This window comes from Mobula hypostoma, chromosome 4 (assembly GCF_963921235.1).
Source record: "Mobula hypostoma chromosome 4, sMobHyp1.1, whole genome shotgun sequence".
NCBI classification, from domain to species: Eukaryota; Metazoa; Chordata; class Chondrichthyes; order Myliobatiformes; family Myliobatidae; genus Mobula; species Mobula hypostoma.
The window spans coordinates 51131204-51153936 of record NC_086100.1 but is presented as its reverse complement, the minus strand read 5'-3'; the positions used below and the strand labels follow the sequence as shown (position 1 = coordinate 51153936).

General features: G+C 41.3%; 1 protein-coding gene across 5 annotated transcripts in view; it reads left to right on the top strand.

Moving 5' to 3' along the window:
• LOC134345314 (inactive N-acetylated-alpha-linked acidic dipeptidase-like protein 2) overlaps positions 1-22733 on the top strand; it is a 1001093-nt gene that overhangs the window by 728720 nt on the left and 249640 nt on the right. For all 5 annotated transcript variants that reach the window (XM_063045781.1, XM_063045779.1, XM_063045780.1 and 2 more), the window contains one exon: positions 6721-6917. In XM_063045781.1, coding sequence (XP_062901851.1) covers positions 6721-6917 — 197 coding nt within the window. The remainder of the gene's footprint in view (positions 1-6720; positions 6918-22733) is intronic.

Below are 22733 nucleotides of genomic sequence, written 5' to 3'. Positions count from 1 at the left end.
GCATCACCAGAATAGATGCAAAAAAGCCAGAGGCTCTGAAAGAACAGAATGACATCTTTACAGGAAGCAATGTAGACAGATGTGTAGCCAAGATAGTTCTGGGAGTCTTTGGTCCTTTAATAGATATTGGTCACTAACCCTTCTAGATACGGTTAAAATAAATGGATAAATTAGTTGGAGCAGGTGAAAGTGAGAGCAGGATTGAAATTGGCAGCAAAGGTTTAAAGTTCCATTCACGAGCAAGAAGTTGGGTTAGTACATACTAGATAAAGAAATTATGGAAGAGGGCAAATTAAGGCTTTAAGAAGGACTGTTCTCCACAAAGATAACTTGGACTCATGCGGGTTCCCATAGGTTTATTTTGGATTTGGAGCTATCGTAGGCTCTGGAACACAAATAATCAAATTAAGCATCAGGAAAACCCCCTACAGATTACCACAGTCCCTTATCTGATAAGTTATTATTTCAGCATATTCAGAGAAGCACTGGAAGCAGCAAGGACCAAGGAAATAATCTGGTTGGAGGACTTTAATGTCCATCACTAAGTTGCTCACTGCAGTTGAAAGATTGTAAGTGGCACAGTGGGACAGCTAACAGGACCAGCGCCTCGTGGTGCCACTAACAATCAGTCCTGATTTAGGGTGCTGTCATTATGCTAGCAGCCTGTGACAATGTTCTCTTGTTCCCTCCCATATCCCAAAGATGTGTTGGGTTTAAGTGGCCTCTGCAAATTGTTCTTAATTTGTTAGTTAATGAAAGATTTTATATCGAGTTCATAACAATGTAAAGAGAGTGTGTGTAAAGAAAGGTGGTTAATAGTGCAGACCCAGTGAGCCAAATGGTCTGTATCAGTACCTGTGCTTTATCTTTCTAGGTCTCTATGTAGTCGTCAGACTAGGGTTTTGTCAGGCATTGATAGAACTGTCATAAAGAGTAAAGCTTGGTAGATCATGACATCTTTAATATATCTCTTACAGATGAACTTCTCAATGACAGGAGTGGTTAGTGTTCACAGTAGCTTTTGTGGAAACAAAGTCGCTTCTCACTGAAGAAAACCTCCGTTGTGTTTCAGATTCTCTCTATTTTAATAGGGTAATAGTTGACATATCTAGCAGAGATCTAAACTGGGTATCCATGAAGTGGTGTGGGCCGATGCAACACATTGCATTTCACCACAGATAGGCACACGTCCGTGCTTTCATATCCAGTGGATCAGTTCAAAGTTCTGCAGTCACTCATTGCAAAATGTGAATGATAGGTAATTAAGCTTCTGCGAGGAGAAGGCTTTAAGGACATAAGACCTTGATCAGACCCCATTTGGAGTACTGTGATCTTTTCTGCTCACCTCACTATAGGAATGATGTGGATAGGATACTATAGAGAGAATGCAGAGGAGATTTACAAGGATGTTGTCTGGGTTGGAGAGCATGCCTAATGCCTAATAGGTTGAGTGTACTTGACCTTTTCTCCTTGGAGCAGCGGAGGATGAGAGGTGACCTGATAGATGTGTACAAGATGATGAGGGGCATTGATCGTGAAGCTAGTCAGAGGCTGGTTCCCAGAGCTGAAATGGCTAACATGAGGGGGCATAGTTTTAAGGTGCTTGGAAATGGGGGATGTCAGTGGTGGGTGCGTGGAATGCACTGCCGGCATCGGTGGTGGAAGCGGATACAATAGGGTCTTTTAAGAGCCTCTGAGAGAGGGAAATTGAGCTTAGAAAAATAGAGGGCTCTGCGCTAGGGAAATTCGAGATAATTTCTAGAGTTGGTTACATAGTCGGCACAACATTGTGGGCCGAAGGGCCTGTAATGTGCTGTAAATTTCTATTTTCTATTTTCTATCCCCATCCTCAGTGATGGCAGAATTCGGTATATGAATGCCAAAGATATGATTAAAGCATTTGTGCCATTTTCAGCCAGAGGCTTCACAATTAAGCAACCGCAGCATTACCAAAATCCCAACATCCTCTCAATTTGCCCAACTCGGTCATGTCCACAAAGAGTTGGACAAATCCAGTATGGTCAATTATTGATCCATCAGTCTATAGTCAATTGTCAGGAAAGTGTAGGAAGGTGATGTTGGTGGGACTATCAAGTGACATTTGCTCGCAAGCACGGTTTGAGTTCTGCCACCAGCCTCATATTAACCTTGACCAAAATTTGTATCAAAGAGCTGAATACTGATGTGAATGTGACAGCTGTTAAGATCAGGCAATACTTGAACATGTCTAGTATCAACTTTACTGGTAAAATTGAATTCTTTTGGAATCAAGTGGAAAACCCTTCACAAACTTGAGATGTTCTGATTCAGATTTACTCATCATATGTATGTAGAAACAGTGAAGTGTATCATTTGTGTTAGCAACTACCACACCCAACGATGTGCTGGAGGCAGCCCACAAGTGTTGGCACATACTCTGTCACCACCATAGCATGCCCTTAATGTTCTGCAGAACAACACAAGCAAGCAATAACAAATCAAAACAAGACAACAGCAACACAATTAACCCCTTACACACCCACTCCCTCACACAGACAGGCCTCTAACCGCAGGCTGCCTCCAGCTTCCAGTCCTTGGGCCCTGGATTCTTAAACTCATAGACATCAGTCCTCCTACTTTGGATTTCACTCCAGAATTTGCCAATCACAGATTTGATCTTCGGGCCTAGACCCCTGCATTGCATGTAACCCATGCCCTTGTGACTTCTTCAGGCCATTCCCTTTCCTTTCTCCTTTCAGAGGTGCTTTGGACTTGGATCTATGGCTTTTCCTCCTGAACTTCACCAGCATCTGGGTATTGACCCCAGGACTCGCTGATCAGGGTTTGACCTTTCGGCTTTGCCTTCTGGACTCGCACAGACCCTGGACCCCGATGACCTGAGTGGTCACCACCCCTTGACTGGGACTCACCAATCTAGAGATTACTGGTCTCCTCAGCGCCTGCCACCCAACCTCAGGAATTGCTGACATTTGTCCATGGACTCAAAATCCTGCCCAGATTCTTCACCTGCTACCCCTGACCTCTAACTCCTTATCCCTGGTCCTTACCTCTTCGAGCATTTTCCATAACCATCCATATAAACCTAAAAACGACATTTAATCTGAACCACAATATTGATGGACATCACAGGTCAGTGCCATCTTGACTATATACCTAACACAAGGAACATAGTTGTGATTGTTGGAGGTCGCCAGTGTCCTAACTCTATAGGTGTTTCACCACCTGTCACATTTTCATGCAGTAAGTTCAGAAGTGGGAAAGTTGGCTGATGATTGCTCAGTGTTCCCCTACTTCTTAAATTATGATGCAGTCTGTGCCTACTGATAGCAAATAATGGACAATGTTCCATCTTGGGCTGGTAAATAGCAAGCAGCATTCAGACCACACAATTGGTCAGCAGGCAATGAACATCTCTAATAGTAGAAATATCCAACAGAATTGCCCTTGTTAAATTCCCACTTTATATTTGGGATTACACTTAACTAGAAATTTATCAGGACCAACTGCATAAATATTGCTACCATGCAAGCTACCTGCTATTCCAATTTTTCTTGATTCACTTAATTGTTAAGCATGCATTTATCTTTGCCTAGTATATACTGAGTGAGTGAGTGAGTAATGAGAGTGGTCATGGGTAAATAATAATTCCATAGATTCATCACCTTCCAGGTGAAGACAATCTTCCTAATCTCAGTCTTCAATAACTAATCCTTAATTTTGAAACCAAGACCCATAGTTTTAGACGTCATGGCCAGGGGAACATTAATTCTGCATCTTAATCACAAAGCCCATAAGAATCTAATGATTCAATGGGGTCTTGTTCTTCTAATCATGAGAAACTACAGGCCTAGTCTGTTTAATGTCTCCTGATATGGCCACCCCTGCAATCAATCCAGTGAATATTCACAAAACACCCTCTAGTGTAAATATACATGCTTCCTTAAGTAGGGAGACCAGATCCGTAGACAGTATTCCACATGCAGCCGCATCAGGGCTCCAAATAATTGGATTCTGTTATTAAACTACATTGACCATCATCAATCATCAGTTGTGTTCAGGAATACTGTAGATCTACCTGACCCTGGAGTTTGATTACCTTATCCATCACAGAGTGATGACGTAGTTGCAAATTTTCATAACCTGGCACACCACCTTGGAGACTGTGCTATTTAGAAATTGCTGTCATTGAAGAAGCAGAACAACAATTTGAAACCAGAAAGAAACCTTGGATGTAATAAAACAAAGACAAAATTAGTTCCCCCTCAAGACTACTGAACGTGCTGTAGGATAGAAACAATATATTCTAATGTGTCTCCAAAAAATCACTTCTACGGAAGTTAATTGGGGATGAATTTTGAGGCAAATGAGATCAAAGTACCTTCTCACTTTTGAACAAGTGTGGTACTTACAACCTTGGTAAAATCACCTACAGGAGCCCCTGAAGCCAATATGAGCTGCACCAGATGCACCATACATTCATACAAAACTTTGTAAAATCACATGTAGGAGTAGAAATTTGTCATATCCACTGGATGGCTGATTCTTAAGGATTGTAGATACTGAAATGGGGCTGCTTATAAAAAAAAGTTTCAATAAAAGCCTGGTCTCTGTCCCTGCCTGCTTGCAACAATTTATATATAATATTTGTCAATTATAATAATACAATGAATTTGTTTAACTTGAAAGAAATTTTTGCCACATCATTGAAGGTAAAGGGAACATGCTGGTTTTCTATTGCCTCCTGAGGGAATAGAGGTGCTGGAGAGCTTTCTTGTCTGTGGCATCAACATGTTTGGACCAGGGTAGGAACTTGAAACACTCTACCCTCTTGACCTCGGCATTGTTGAAGTAAACAGGAGCATGAGCATCAGCCCCACTTCCTGGAGCCAATAACCAGCTCTTTTATTGCACAGACCTTGATGGAAAGGTTGTTGCCATGACAGCATGTCACAAGGTTCACTATCACCCACCTGTACTCCGGCTCATTTTTTTGTGATACGGTCCATTATGGTGGTATCATCTGCAAACTCGTAGATGGAGCTAGAGCAGAGTATGGCTATACATTTGTGAGTATATGAGGAGTAGAGTAGGGGACTGAGGACTCAGCCTTGAGTGGCACTAGTGATGAGGACAGTTGTGGCACAGGTTTGGTTGCCTATCCTTACTGATTTCAGGAAGTCAAGGAACCAGTGATAAAGGGAGGTGTTGAGTCCCAGGCCTCAGCACCCTTTGTAAGGGGTGTCTGCTGTAGATCTGCTTTGGTGATGGACAGATTGCAGTGGGTCAAGTTTGTCTAGGAGATCAAAATTAAACCTTGCCATGATCAGCCTCTCCAAAAACTTCATGATTGTGGACGTTAGAGCAACTGGGAAGTAGTCCCTAAGGAATATTACCTTGTTTTCCTTCGGTAGCAGGATAGTAGTTGACTTCTTAATACAGATTAAAGTAGGGAGAGGTTGAAGCAATCTGCAGATATCCCTGCCGGCTAATCTAAGAACACAGTTGGTGACAGCTGCTCTCCCCAGAAGACTGGTCGTAATTCTGCAGTGGTGACTGTGGGTTCAGATGCAGTGGAGACTGCCAGGGTGGATGGTGACGATCCAGTTACCTTCTGTTCATCGTGAGCATAAAATGCATTATCCTCATTGGAAATGGATGCACTACTGTCAGCAGCGTGGCCTGAATTCACTTAGTATCCTGTTATAGCATGTAAGCCCTGCCAGTATTGACAGCTGGTCTGGAACTTGATTTTGGGCTAGTATTGTCTTTTGATGTCGATGGTAGCTTCATGGAGGTCATATCTCAATTTCTTTTTAAAATCAGATTTGCCTGATTTGCACCCTGCAACCTCTTGGTTCATTCTGTGTGGGAACAGGTGCATTGTCTCCAATATGCCTGCTGATAAAGTCCATGATGGTGGTGACATACTCATTTATGCTGGCAGCTGGGTCTTTGAACATGGACCAGAATGTAGACTCAAAACAGTTGTTTAGAATTTTATCTATTTCCTCAGACCAACACTGTACAACTGTACAGGATCCTCATGTTTCAGTTTCTACTAGAATGCAAGGAGAAAGAGCACAAACTGGTTGTCTAATTTACCAAGGAGTGGGTAGGGATGGTGCTTAGTTCAGTAGGCATCTTTAATGGCTGTCTAGCAATGCTCAAAGGCGTTTACACCGCTGATGGGATGGAAGACATACTGCTGTATTTTCGTACAAATGATTTTGGACCCAGTGCTGATCCGAGCAGAATGCCACTGGTTACAAGTTTCCATTCAGAGAAACATTCTTCCACCACTACTGTCTGCTTTCTACAACCAAGGAATTTTGAATTCAAACTACCAAGTCACCATGGACCAATGTGTCTTTATCTTCTAGATTGGTCCACCACAGGAGACCTTGTAAAATTCCTTACTGAAGTCCACATAGATAACATTCACTGCCCTACTCTCATCAATTACCTTCACCTTTTCCTCAAAAAATCTCGATCCACTTCATGAGACATGACCTGGCCGGACAAATCAATGTTGTCTGTTGCCAATAACAACATGCGTTTTCATATAATCCACTGTTCACTTGTGTAGAAACTAAGCAGGAGTTTTTTTAGGGGTGTGGTTGTTAAATATCTAAATGTATTTTCTGTTTTTTTTATTTTATATAAATCCTTAATAAAAATTCCTTGCTACTTACCAACAAAGTGAACTTCTTCTTTTTGCAGATAAATATGTTATTGTTGGTAGTCACCATGGCAACAAGGAAGAAATGTGGACCAGCAGCACTTCCATTATTACTGAGATAATCAAAGCTATAATGTCCCAAGTTCAGAAGAGGCAATGGCGCCCAAACCGGAGCATTTTATTTTGTTCCTGGGGAGGAAGTACATTTGGCAACATTGGCTCATATGAGTGGGCAGAGGTATGGATTCTGATTTATCCTCAAAAATGTTTCCCTTTTGTGAAGAACTGAGTTTGTTCGTTCAGAATATACGTATTCAAGTAGGTTGTTAATTGTAATAAGAAATGTATGTGAGTATATTTTGAAATACGTTCATTGTGATGCTTAGCAACGTATGGTTCAATATCCTGTAACCTGTGGTCTGCAACCATTGAAGTGACAAAGATGGCGCCGGCGAGACACGGTGATGCTTTACAGGCAGCAAACAGAGCTACTAACTATTCTATGAATTACACTTTATCTGGACTATAATCACTGCAATCTTCAGCCTGGATTATCCTTTTGGGAGTTGTGCTTTTGAACCGTCTGTACAACTTGGTATTTTTGTGGTATCCTGAAGGATCCAGCAAACTGAACTCTCGAGAAGTCAAAATGAATAGCAAAGCTGGAAAACCATAATATTTTGTTGATATACAGTACTTAATTTTTGTATAAAACACATCCGTTTCAGGTGCAGCACGGCTTTAAAGTTGAAAGTGAATTTATTATCATCGTGTGCATATCTCTTCATATACTACCCTGAGATTTGTTTTCTTGCGGGCATTCACGGTTGGTGCAAAGTAAATGAAATACCAAACACAACCAAGCAGATGGACAAACAACAAATGTGCATAAGAAGACGAACTGTGCAATTAAAAAAAGAAAATAAATAATAATTATTATAAAAAGAAATAAATAATATTGAGAACATGAGTTGTAGAGTCCTTGAAAGTGAGGTCATAGTTTGTGGAATAGTTCAGTGTAAGGTGAGTGAAGTTATCCACACTGGTTCAGGAGCCTGATGGTCAAAGGATAATAACTGTTCATGAACCTGGTGATGTGGAACACCCGAGGTCCCTGTACCTCCTTCCCAATGGCAGCAGTGAGAAGGGAGCATGGCCCTCGATGGTGGAGGTCCTTGATGATGGACGCTGCTTTCTTGCTCCTTGTAGATGCGCTCAGTGGTGGGGAGGGCTTCTCCTGTGATGGACTGGGCAGTATTCACTACCTTTTGTAGGCTTTTCCGTTCTTGGACATTGGTGTTTCCATACGAGGCCAGTCAGGGCTGTGCATCTATAGCTAGCTAAAATAAATGAATGGCTCTCTACATTCACAAAAAGTTCTCTTTTGATTTTCTCTGTGTCAAATCGGGGAGGGGGGGTGCGGGTGGAGTTATTAAGGAAATTTCCAAACAAATGGTAACTGAAAAAAATGGGTCTGGATTAAATAAGAAAGCACATTTAGTGGCACTACAGTTTAAAAAAAACATGGTTTATTTTTTATTGGGGCAGCACAGTAGCATAGCAGGTAACAAGGCGTTATTATAGCTCGCGGCATGGAGTTCAGAGCTGAATCCCAACATCCTCTGTAAGGAGTGTGTACATCCTCTCCATGGTAAGTATGGGTTTCCTCCCACAGTCCAAAGACGTACTGGTTAGTAGGTTAACTGGTCATTGTAAATGGTCCCGTGATTGGGCTAGAGTTAAATCTTCCTGGTGAAGGGCTTTTTCTGTGTTTGATCTCGAAATAAATAAATGAGATATTGAGAAATAATGAAACTCACGAAGGAGGGCAGAAGAAGGTAGGAATTGGGAAGTACCAGTCACTGGAAGGGGAATGTAAGGATGGTGAAACTGCATAACAGAAAATGAGAGGAAAGAGGGAAACAGTGCAATGAAGCAAGAGGGAAAAGTGAAGAGTAGAGGAAGCAATCATGCATTATCTGTGTGTAAAGATAAATGAGAGCTCTGCAGCCAGATGTGCCTGCCTTTGTGAACAGAATGGAAACTGACAACTTGTGCATGTTTCTGAGTGCTTCCAATTACAAACATAGTCGTCATGTGACCAATGCCTTTGCCCAGAGTGAATCGTAGAATGAACCATCAAAGAAGTTAATTCAGTTCATCTTACTTGTACTAGCTCAATTACAAAACCAACTAATGAATTACGTTCCACAATAGTTTTCCCCTGTTCTTATATTTTCTTCCCTCTTCTTCATTTATCTGATTCTTTCTTGACTATTACCATTGAATTTGTTTATAACTGTTGTTCACTTATTGGACTCCAGATCACAGCAACTCATTAGGGAAAGACAATTGCCGATAAATTTCCACGTATGCTGCAATGATGATATCCGCTATGCAAGTGAACCAATAGTTGAACCTGTACTCAACGTACAGATTGAGTACTTTGTACATGTGTCACCCAGATTTGAACTATGAACACATGCAGTGACGTCAGTCTGCAAACAGCCCACAACTGCATAATTTTCATCTGGTTTGGATACCAAGGAACATGAGTCTAGAACACAGGAGCAGTTATCAACCACAAAGTCTTTATCTGGCTAGGTATTCCGCAGGCATCGCAAAACATAGGTCTCTTTTGTTCTCTCTTTCATAATCATCTATCCTCTATATCTCTGTCCCTCATATGCACTTCAACACCCCAATGTTCATCCCCAATCTTGCTCTCAACTCCCATCATTGATATTTTCTTCATTAGAGACTACTCTTGAACACAGTCTATCTGCCTTCTCCATCTTCTCCTAGATTGGAAGATCATGGTGGAAAGGGTTTTGCATATGCGTACGTGTACAAGGCATGTTTTAATACCCATGACACATTAATATCATTGTGGCCTCTATTCACCAATTCACACTTTGTATTGAAAAGGTGACCTTGTTGCCTGGAGTCTGGATTATCCAGCGTTCTTTTTTTTTGTTTCAATATTTGACCAGGTATTCATTTGCGAATCACCAGTACCTCTTATTTGAATTAAGAATAGGTCTTCCTGCACATACTAGAGATTAGATCAATGGAAAAATGATCGTTCTACTTCCAAAAGAGCCACATTACTGACTTCAGTGAAAGATTGTGTATCTTTACTATTGTTCCATCTGGTCAATCATATGTAGTTTTAAGTATTTTCAATTTAGGTGTAGAGAAAATGATGAAGTGGAATGTATTGTTTCAGTGATTAAGCACTCTTAAAGCAACAAGATATCGGTATAAATAACTGTGTGGGTATATTTGCAGGGCCATTAGGAAAAGGGAAACCACAGGACAGACCTTGGATAGAACTGGCACACGGAAGATGGACCAAAAATATCACTGTATGATAATAACTAACTTTTAATATCAAATATAATATGCCATACCATGTAACTGATAAACCTGCAATGGCTATACCATACATCCATTTCATCATGTGTAATGATGTACAAACAAATAACAGCTCAGCTGCTTGCACACAGACAAATCCACTTTTATTGAACTTAAACCCATTTTGAGATTAAATCAATTCTGTGCATAGTCCAAAAATGTCAAACTGTAGTGAAATTTGTCTTTGATCTATGTATCTTACCACACCTTGATAATAATTTAGTTACAGACGTGGCTTCACTTGCACAGCTAGTATGTTGTGAAGATGAAGGAAACGTGATATCGCAGCATCTGCCCTGTGGCGGAAATCAGAATATGGCATTGAGGGTGAAATTGAGAATACCTGCCTTCTCCATTCCATCAGTTAGTGGAGTACCAGCTTTCGACCATTCTCTGTAAAATATCTTCCTTCAGATCTGTAGCTCCTGGAAGTTGCCTTAATGTATCCCTCTGGTAATGGACAACTCTGCCAAAGGGAAAATATTTTCTCACGTTCTATTGTACTTATGCCCCTCGTAATTTTGTGCATCTTAGTCAAGTTCACCTTCAGCCTTCTCTGTTACAAGGAAAATCTAGTGATAGCTACTTCACCCCAGGTAACATCCTGGTGAATCTTCTCCACAGCCTCTCCAGTACAATCACATCTTCCTATACTACAGTGACCAGAACTGCACACCATACTCCAATACTCATTCTCCAGAAAGGTCCTGTCCTTGCTGCTGCTGTTCCAGAGCTACCCTGTTGATAAGCAAAGTCAGGAGTCAAAAATCCCCAGTCCACATATAAAATGGTAGCTGAAATATCAGCTGTACACTTCAGGACTGATAGTATTTGCAGTTCACAAAGATGTCCTCTGTGATGATAATCATCACTCTGTGAGCCATTGGAAAACCTCCAGTGTGGATAAAGTTTCAGATTTAATAATCATTCAAATTTACATGAATATAGTCAAATGAAACATCATTCCTCGAGGGCCAAAATGCAAATCAGCACAACACAGAGCACACTGCAGGTAGCACATAGCACAAATAGCACATATGGTTATGATTTCAGAAAAAGATATAGTCACAAAAAGGAATAATAATAATAATAATAATAATAATATAGCCCAAATCCCTGAGTTGACAAGCAAGCACTGGAGGGCAGCACCAACAGGAGGGGCCAGACCCCAACCCAACACACACAAAAGTTACTGGTGAATGCAGCAGGCCAGGCAGCATCTCTAGGAAGAGGTACAGTCGTCGTTTCAGGCCGAGACCCTTCGTCAGGACGAACTGAAAGAAGAGCTAGTAAGAGATTTGAAAGTGGGAGGGGGAGGGGGAGATCCGAAATGATAGGAGAAGACAGGAGGGGGAGGGATGGAGCCAAGAGCTGGACAGTTGATTGGCAAAAGGGATATGAGAGGGTCATGGGATGGGAGGCCTAGGGAGAAAGAAAGGGGGAGGGGGGAAGCCCAGAGGATGGGCAAGGAGTATAGTGAGAGGGACAACAACCAAGGCAACAGAGCTTCCCCACCGTCGGTCTCACCAGTGAACCAGACTTGCAGTATTCTATATTGCCAATGTCCAACAGGATATTGCAATCACAATAAAAATATCCAAGACAATCCCTCGCACCTTTTTTTCTGGACCGTGCACCATCTTGGTACAACTGTACACAACAAGTCCAGATTACAGCACAACAAAGGCTGGCAATAAGTCCAGCTCCATCGCTACCGAGCAATACTAGATGTTCTTAGTCTCCAGCAGTGACTTGCAATCATTAAAGAGACGTACAAGACAAACAGATGTACCTTTGATTGCTGCTGCGTCTGAGTGCACCACCATCTTAGATGAATGCACAAGGCTGCAGTGAGTATCACCTTCCTTTCAAGGTGAAGATGAATTAGACCTCCTCTTAAAACTGTGTTCATCTCTGACTATTGCTCCTAGAGATTACCATAAAAAGTCAGGCGATCTCTGACTTCCAAATATGCATATTGAAACCAAGAAAACATCTGACTACCTCATCTGCCACTGAACTCAAGCCTATGAAAGAAACAAGCTTCGAAAAAGCTGTCAGGGAATTTGTCAGGCATGCCCGTAGGATCTCCCAGCATCTGGCCCTGAGGCATTATAGTCACATGTACATGGTCATCCCTCATCGGACAATCTACACGTATGGAGGTTCTGCTCATGTGGACTACTGTATCCACATATGCCTAATATGGTGCTTGGAAGCAGGGACAGAGGAGATGTCAGGGGTAAGTTTTTTTACGTAGAGAGTGGTGAGTGCGTGGAATGGGCTGCCGGTGATGGTGATAGAGGCATTTACAATAGGGTCTTTTAAGAGACTCTTGGACAGGTAAATGGAGCTTAGAAAAATAGAGGGCTATGGGTAACCCTAGGTAATTTCTAAAGTAAGTACATGTTCGACACAACATTGTGCTGTAGGTTTTCTATGTTTCTATCAAGGGCATACATCACAGTCAGTGGGCTAGATCCAATAAAATTCATCATAATATCTGTGATAAAACATTGCTGATTGACAAACTTTGCATAGATCAGCTGAATTGACCTGGAATGATCTGCAGACCCACATCATGTTTATAGGCAAAGGGGTCCAAGCACAGGAGTGTAGCATATCACAGCCACCATGATCTTTGGAGATATCTGTTTCTGGGTGATTTGCTTCTCATACAGCTGGAGTTGGAAGCATTGCTTCTTGATAACAATGAGGAAAATACCATCCTTGCATCTTTGCCTTTGACTTCCAGAGCAGGTGAAGCCTTGCCTTTGGGCTCTTTCCACCACTCCCTGGTTGTGCAGGTGGAATGTCTCTGGGCTTTCCATATTCTGATTAACAAAAGGCAATTTTCATCTCACTGTCCTCCAAGAAAATGCCAGCTTTCCAGCAATTGTCTTCAGGCACTTTCTATAAAATGACCTTGTCCAATTGACTCTCCAACAAGCCTACAAGTAGTTAATTATGGCATTAAATAGTGCAGATGCGAAGGTTGTCCTTGATGTTCATATCTACATTCCTAAGCTTGCCTCACACTGTATCCAAATTGCACATGTGTGTCAGTTTTACAGCTGATAAACTGTATCAACTGGGAACTGCATAGGATTTATATCACCTCTTCATATTGTATGTGCTTCATCCAGGAGTATGCATTATGCATGGAAAGCATGATTAAAAATTGAATTGTGCAGTATATACACAAGTATGTGTGCAGGAACATAAATGAGAGCACATTAGGCATCAGTAATATTTAATGAAAATTTGACAGTGTATGACTCTCAGTTTCCAGACAGTTACAATGGAACAGATTTTATATTTAATTATTATACATGTGTGTCCTTAATATGTGACAAATGGGAGAGGGTTCTTAATTCTGCTTGTCTCGTAGTGCACACCAGTGGTTATGCTTACATTAAAATTCGGTTGTGCATGTTAAGTACAAGCAGTACACTGTGATCTGCCAGCTACAAGTTGACAAAGTACAAACAACATAAAGCTGTAATTGCAACAAATAAAGGAAAGCTCTATCAAATGCCTTTTCATCTCAAGATGGTAACAAAAAATCAACCAAAAAGGAGAGATTAAAGTACTGGCATTAAACATGATGTTAGCTTTCAGCCAGGGAAATGTGTAAAAACAACCAACTTAATTACAGAGAGCTAAAATGTCCAGCATTTATTACAAATAATAATATATAGTGAGACTAAATTCGTAGCCGTGATCTTATCACAGAATCCTGATGAGTTAAATTGAACTCCTTGAGCTTTGCTCTTGTGGTTTATGATTCCTTCTGTTCCACTTGATTCGATTACGGCGACGTAATTACTTTCTTTTTTTTATGTGCCATACTCTGCTTCAGCCTCAGCGACCACTTTTTCAAGTCGTTGTCTTGGAGGAAAGATTCTGTGAGTGGACCCCACGTCCTTCTCACAGCGCAGTCTTTTTTTTTTATGAGGCCGAGTTGCGAGCTCGACACTCAACCCGGCACGGATGGAAAGTGTGCCCGGGAGTGGCCTGACTGGACTCGAACTTGGGAACCTTCGCTCCGGAGTCTGGCGCTGATCTTACTGCGCCACCGGCCGGCAAATTACTTTCTACTGTCTATTGTTTTTTTAAGTCCTCAATTTATATTGTTCTATTGTAAATAATGCCTTCCTTTTACTGTCTGAGAGAATTAGTCTGCATTAATAACAACCTGAAAATATTTCATTCTTAAGTTCAGGTTCAGTTTCAGCCACCTCTAACTAACATCAAAATGAGATATAGTGTGATTACCCTGTTGAGGCAATTGTAGAAATGTGGAAATATGTTATTAGGGAGGATATGAACAAGTTAGGCTTGGGGTTTGTTGTTACCTATAAAAGAAGTTAACATTGTCTTTTGCAATTTCAAACATGATGTGGTTGTAAATTAGGTGACTTCTTTGCTGTTCCTGGTAATCGCCTCCTAACCCTCCAGACATGGTTCAATAACCCATGAAGTCAGTTAGAAACTTGCACTCTTGTTGGGATAGCAATAATTGTCTGTCCTGCTGCGTCCAGAATTAAAATGTGGTGATTCGCATAAATACTATCTGGTCTGATGTAAAGAATTTGATGGCCTTCTGCAGTAAGGAACAATCTTCTTTTACATTTTATTTATTAATATTTTCTTCTCTCTTCCAATAAATGCAGGAAATATGTTCCTCTGAAGGGAAAATTGATAGTTTTACACCAAATAGTGATATGGAAGATTTTCTCCTGGATAATAGGTCAAAGATTAATGATTGAAGTTGAAAGAGGTGTTGCAAGCACTTTTATGCAAGTTATAGATTTTAATGTCTATGATCTTTTAATATATGGTTATATTGGATCTTTGCACTATTTCAGTATGGCAGCATGGAAGCTGAAGGCCATACATTGGCTATTTTTAATAAAAAAAATTATAGCACATCCTCATTTCATTCTTGACAAGAAGTCACAGCTGTTAGGTTTCGAAGGGTATGTTCCTGTGAGCTGTAAGATTATGTTCATAATGAGCTTTGTGACTTTGCAACAGAAATTAAATTCATTCCTATAAATAACTTGCTGTTGTGTTTTTGGTCAAAGTAATAGAGGGCAGTGATTAGATGACAATATTTCTGGCATAACCCCAGACTCAATAAGTCAGTGAAGTCTTCACAATAACAATAGATCATCAAAATTACAGGTTATTTGTTCTTGTATAGTGCATTTAATGTAATGAAATGTCCTAAAGTGCTTTCTGGATGGAGTTATGGTATTGTACTATGCTGCCACTGTTAGCCTCTTCCAACACCATCTACTCATTTGCTGCTGTTGGCAGAATCAAGATTCAAGATTGTTTAATGTCATTTTCAGTAAACAAGTGTAGAGGAGAACAAAATAATTGTTACTCCGGATCCATTGCAGCACAAGTAAAAACTCAATTAGATAAAAAAGACAATGACAATAAGAAATGCAATAAATATAAATGCATAAGGTAATATATACGTTGTTTGTACGTCCATAAAGTGATGCCAGGTATATAAGGTAATTCTGACAGGAATACATAGAGTAGTGGTGGTGGGGTTGTTGCGGGGTGGTTAGTGGGTGCAGGTATTGATCAGCCTTACAGCTTGGGGAAAGTATCTGTTTATGAACCTGGTGGTCCTGGTGTAGATGCTACGTAGCCTCCTCACTGATTGGCATAGTCTAGCTCTCTTCAGCCTCCTCAGAAAGTAGAAACATTGGTGGGCTTTTGCTGATTTTGTAGGATGTGTTCTGGGACCATGAGAGGGTGAGTTTGAAACTTCTCTCAGTTTCTACTGCTATGCTGCCAAAGTAAAGAGGGGTGTGAGCAGTGCAAGTTCTCTGAAGTCGATAACCATCTCCTTTGTCTTGTTGATATTGAAGAAGAGTTTATTAATCTGGTACCAGGCCTTGAGCTCTTCCAACTCCTCTTTGTAGGCCATCTCATTGTTGTTGATGATGAGCCTCACCACTGTTATGTCATCGGCGGAAGTGATAACCTGTTTACTCAAGTGTTTTACTATGCAGTCATGTGTGAGCAGAGTGTACAGCAATTGTCTCAGCACACAGAACTGGGGACCCCGGAGTTGAGGATGATGGGAAGGGTGGAGCAGTTGTGCATCCTGACTATCACAGATGGTAATAAGGAAGCATACATAAATCAGATGTAGACTGCTGGTTGAATGATGTCAGAACAACAGCCTTGCATTTATTGTATGTCAGCAAGATCAATGAACCAATTGTGGACTTCAGGAAGGGGGACTCAGTGGAATGGCCACCTGTCTCACGAAGGGTAAATGGTGGAAAGAATGAGCAACTTCAGTTTCCTGGGGGTCAAAGTCTTGGAGGATCTATCCTGGCCAAGTACATAGATGAAGGTGTCCCAGGGTCTCTACTTTCTCAGTAGTTTAAGGAAGGTTGGCATGGCATTGAAAACTCTGACAAATTTCTACAGATTTGCTGTGGAAAGCATTTTGACTGGCTGCACCATGGTTTCGTATGGAAACTGAAATGCTTAGGAAGGCAACAGGCTACAGGGACTCAGCCAATTCTTTCTTGGGTACAGTCTCTCCATGATTGAAGATATCTACAAGGGAAGGTACCTCAGAAAGACAACATCCATTATCAGGCACCCCCACAATTCACTGTTCTCAATACTGCCAACAGGCAGGAGGTACAGGAGCCTAAGGTCCTACACCTCAAAGTTCAATAACATCTTCCCCACTGCTGTCAGGTCTTGAACCCACCTGAAATACCCGAACACTACCTCAGACTATATGGTTCACATACTCTAATGTCATTATCTTTATTTTGTCATCGAAGTTACGTAAAAGTTTTGTGAACTTACATTTGTTATATTGGTAATACACTGTGCTGCTGCTGCAAAATAGCTAACTTTCATGGCAGTTATGCTCTCTGTATATATGCCTATGCCAATGAACTTGAACTTCTCATTTTGATAAAGAACTCCTTGTTACATTGGGTAGTTCTTGGTGCATCATGCTGTATTTACTAGACTGGAACTAGAATGGACAGGTTGTAATATCAGGAAAGGTCCATGAGGCTCGTGATAGAGTAATGCAGTATGGAAACAGGACCATTGGCCCAATTTGTTCACGATCAGCCAAGATGCCTACCTAAGACCATAAAATATAGGAGTGAAATCAGGCCATTTGGCCCATTGAATCTGCTCTGCAATTTGATCATGGCTGATCCAATTTTCCTCTCAGCCCCAATCATCTGCCCTCTCCATGTATCCATTAATGCCCTGACTAATCAAGAATCTATCAACCTCTGCCTTATATATTCATAGAGACCTGACCTCCACAGCTGCTTGTGGCAAAGAATTCCACAGATTCACCACTCTCTAGCTAAAGAAATTCCTCATCTCCATTCTAAAAGGATGCCCCTCTATTCTGAGGCAGTGTCCTCAAGTCTTACACTCTCCCATCATATGAACAATCATCTCCACATGCACCGTTTCAAGGCTTTCACCATTCAATAGGTTTCAATGAGGTCACTTCTCATTCTTCTGAATTCTTGTGAATACAAGACCAGGGCTATCAATGTCTCTTCATTGGACAAGCTATTCAATCCTGGAATCATTTTCAAGAACCTCCTTTGAAACCCTCTCCAGTTTCAACACATCCTTTCCCAGATAAGGGGCCCAAAACTCTTCACAGTGCTCCAAGTGAGGCCTCACCAGTGCTTTATAAAGTCTAAACATTACATCTTTGCTTTTATCTTCCAGTCCTCTTGAAATGAATGCTACCATTGTAGTTGCCTTCCCCACCACAGACTCAACCTGCAAATTAACCTTTAAGGAATCCTTCACATGAACTTCCAAGTCCCTTTGTATCTCAGTTTTTTGTATTTTCTCTCCATTTCATTTCTTCTACCGAGTGCTTGATCATACACTTCCCGACATTGTATTCCAACTGCCTTTCTTTGCCCATTGTCTTAAACTGTCCAAGTCCTTCTGTAGCCTCTCTACTTCTTCGAAATTAACTGTGTCTCCATCTGTCTTCATATTGTCTGCAAACTTTACAACAAAGCCATCAATTCTATCATCAAAATCATTGACATATAATGTAAAAGGTGTCAGTCCCAACAGAGACCTCTGTGGAATACCACCGGTCACTGGCAGCCAACCAGAAAAGGCTCCCTTTATTCCCACTCTTTGTCTTCTGCCAATCAGCCACTGCTTGATCCATGCCAGAATCTTTCCTGTAATACCATGGGCTCGTAGCTTGTTAAGCAGTCTCGTGTAGCACCTGGTCAGAGGCCTTCTGAAAATCCAAGTACACAACATCAGCTGATTCTCCTTTCTCTATCCTGCTTCGATTTCTTCAAAGAATTCCAACAGATTTGTCGGGCAAGATTTTCCCTTGAGGAAACCATGCTGACTATGGCCATCTTTATCATGTGCCTCCAAGTACACTGAGACCTCATCCTTAATAGTCAAATTCCAGTATCTTCCCAACCACTGAGGTCAGACTAACCTGCCTGTAGTTTGCTTTCTTCTGCCTCTCTCCCTTCTTTTTTTTTAAGATTATGAAGATGCAGTCCTCTTTTATTGTCATTTAGTAATGCATGCATTAAGAAATGATACAATATTTCCTCCAGTGTGATATCACAAAACACAGGACAGAGCAAGACTGAAAAAAAAACTAACAAAACCACATAATTATATAGTTACAACAGTGCAACAATACCATAACTTGATGAAGAAGTCCATGAGCACAGTAAAAGTTCAAAGTCTCTCAAATGTCCCACATTTCACGCAGACGGGAGAAGGAAGAAAAACTCTCCCTGCCATACCCGGCCACGGTCCGACTCTGAGTCATCCGAAAACTTCAAGCTCTGATCAGCTGTCCGACACCGAGTACTGAGTGCCATCTCTATCCAAACGATTCAACCTCCTTCTCGGTCGCCAACAGCAGGCAAGGCCGGGGATTTTGAGGCCTTCCCTCTGAAAGATTCCCGACCGCGCAGTAACGACTGAAGCGAACGAGCGTTTCAGAAATTTTTCCAGATGATCCTCTGTGCTTTCACGTCCATCTCCCATCAAATCAGAATTGTCCACGGTCCCTATTTAACAGATATGATATCATTTTTCATCGGAGGGCTGTAGGGTGGAGTGACATTTGCAATTTTTCTGTCTTCTGGAACCAGAATCAATTGTGGTTCCAGAAGACACAGCGGCACAGAATCAATCCATTCCAGAATCAATTGATCCTTGAAAGATCATTACTACACAATTCTTGCAGCCACAATGCCTCCACAATCTTTACAGCCACCCCTTTCAGAACCCTGGGGTGTACATCATCTGGTCCAGGTGACTTATCTACCTTTAGACCTTCCAGTTTTCCAAGAACCTTCTCTCTAGTTATGGTAACTTCACACACTTCATAACCCCTGGCACCTGGAACTTGCACTATATTGCTAGTGTTTTCCACAGTGAAGACTGATACGTAATACTTATTCAGTTCGTCTGCCATTTACTACCTCTCCAGCATCGTTTTCCAGCAGTCTGATATCCACTCTCACTTCTCCTTTACACTTTATGTATCCGAGGAAACGTTTGGTATCCTCTTTAATATTATTAGCTGGCTTACTTTCGTATTCCATCTTTACCTTCTTAATGACTTTTTTTGGTTGCCTTCTGTTGGCTTTTAAAAGCTTCCCAATCCTCTAACTTCCACTAATTTTTGCTCTATTATGTGCCCCCTCTCTGGCTTTTACGTTGGCTTTGACATCTCTTGTCAGCCACCATTGTGTCATCCTACCTTTAGAATAATGCATCTATGGGATGTATATATCCTGAGCTTTATCCAGAATCCAGATTAGCTGATCCCCTAGTGGGCTCAAGCCATCTCATAGGCACTCTAGAAATTCCCCCTCAAGCATCAACCTGATTTTCCCAATCTACCTGCATATAACCATGTAACAATTACAGCACGGAAACAGGCCATCTCGGCCCTTCTAGTCCGTGCCGAACTCTTATTCTCACATATTGAAATCCCCATGACTATTGTAACATTGCCCTTTTGGCATGCATTTTCTATCTCCCATTGTAATTTGTAGACCACTGTTATGGTCTGCATGCAACTCTCATCACGGTCTTTTTACCCTTGCAGTTCCTTAACTCTATCCGCAATGAATCAACACCTTCTGACCCTATGTCTCGTCTTTCTTATGATTTGATTTCATTTTTTTACCTACAGAACAACACCACCCTCTCTGCCTTTCTGCTGGTGCTTTTGATACAGTGTGTATCCTTGGACATTAAGGTCCCAGCTATAACCTTCTTTCAGCCGTGATTCCAGTGATGTCTACATCATACATGCCAGTCTGAAACTGTGCTACAAGTTCATCCACCTTATTCCATATACTGCGTGTATTCAAATATTCTGTTATTCATCTTTTTCAATTTTGTCTGCCTGTTGCATTGCAACTCATCCTGTTGACTGCAATTTTGCCCTATCAACAGCTTCTCTTTACTACACATTGCCTCTGTTTGTAAACCAGGTACCTCCTCCTCAGCACTATCATCTGTGTCCTCAACCTCTGCACAACTGTTCTGGCGCTCTGGCTCCCGTCCCCTTGCAACTCTAGTTTAAGCCCACCACGCAGCATTCACAAGTCTTCCCACTAGGATATTAGTCCCTGTCCGGTTTAGGTACAAACTGTCCCTTCTGTATAGGTCCCACCTTCCCTGGAAGAGAGCCCAGTGATCTAAGGATCTCATGCTCTCCCTCCTCCATCCACCCCTTTACCACATATCAAGCTGCATCATCTTCCTAGCTCTGGACTTACTAGCACATGGCATAGGTAGCAATCCTGAAATCACAAGCCTGGACGTCCTGCCCTTTAACTAGTACCTAACTCCTGAAGTCCCTGTGGAGAAGCTCATCACTTGGCCTACTCATGTTATTGATACCTACATAGACCATGATTTCTGGCTATTCACCCTTCCACTTAAGAATGCTGAGAACTCGATTTGAGATATCCAGGGCCTTGGCACCCAGGAGATAAAATACCATCCAATAATCATGTTCTTGTAGGATTGAATATGTGTTTTTTAAAATGTTTATGTTGAAAGTATGGAAGTTTATGCTGTGATATTACATTGCATAAACATTAATATATGCAAATTTATTAGGGTTTATTAGAACACAGATTAGAGATTCCCCATTGTATTGAACATTGAAATACGAAAACTTGTAAACAGTTGTAAAAGGAAGTATAGATGATGATAAATGATGTGATGTCATATCAATGAAAGGTATAACACCATATCTATCATGTGGTGTCATATCCATCACTGACAGATATGACACCATCTATCATCATCTCACTATAATACAACACTCATAAGCATCATAAATATTGAGGTCAGTGATAGAAGGGTGTTGTCAAAACAAAAGATGAACATTTAGTAGGCTCATAAGTTGCTCAAAGACGTACAAACAGGAGTAAGAGTAACTATTCAGCCCATTGAGCTGAGATTTCAATGAGATTGTATTTGATCACATTGTAGTCTCAAATCCAGATACCCCTGACCTCTGAGAACTTCACCCATTTCCTTATCAAAAGACTCGATTTAAAATATTCAAAGACTCTTATTTCTTCAGCTCTTTGAGGAAGGGGAGTTCCAAAAATTCACAGCCTTCTAACGGGGAAAAAAAAAATCACCTCATTTCTGTATTAAAAGGACGACCTGTTATTTTTAAGCATTGAATATGGAATATACAGCAGTACAGTCGAAGAACAGTTACTCCAGTCTATAAAGTCTGTGTTGACTATGGTACCAATTTAAACTGCACATCAGCCTGCATATGGTCTATATCCCTAAATTCCTTGTCTGTTCAATAGCCCCTTCTAAATGACTCTTAAATGGTGCTATCATATCTGCTTTCACCACCACTTGTCGAAGCAGCGTATTCCAGGCAACTAACACTTTGTGTGAAAAATCTTGCTGTGTAAATCTCCTTTAAATTTCTTTCCCTCACCTAAAAACTAAGCCCTTTCATATTTGATGCTTCTGCACTAGGAAAATGTCTCTATGCTTCTCATATTCTGTTAGCTTTCCGTTGGCACAAGTGTGTGGAGTATATTGACTGACTGCATCACAACCTGATCTGGAAACACCTATGTCCTCGAACAGAAAGTAGTGGATATGATCCAGTCCATCACGGGTAAAGCCTACTCCACTGTTGATCACATCTACACAGAGCGTTAATGCAGAAAAGCAGCATTCATCATGAGAGACCCCATCACCCAGGTCATGCTCTCTTCTCATTGCTGCCATCAGGAAGGAAGGTACAGGGGCCTCAGGAATCAGAGCAGCAGGTTCGGGAACAATTATTACCCCTCAAATATCTGGCTGTTGAGCCAGTGGGGATAACTTCACTCAACTTGTGGTCGGAATTGTCTGCGACATCACTCAGTGGGAGCACGAGAAGAGAGCTACCTTTTCATTTAGGTCCGCATTCAAAATTGAAATGTAGTGCTAAGCAGCAGTTTTTCAGAGTTGGACTGCAACCAACCACTCAGTGGGATTAATAAGGAAGGGCAAATAAAAATAAGGTAGGCGCAAGCAAAGACACCGTTCGTGGGGCGGC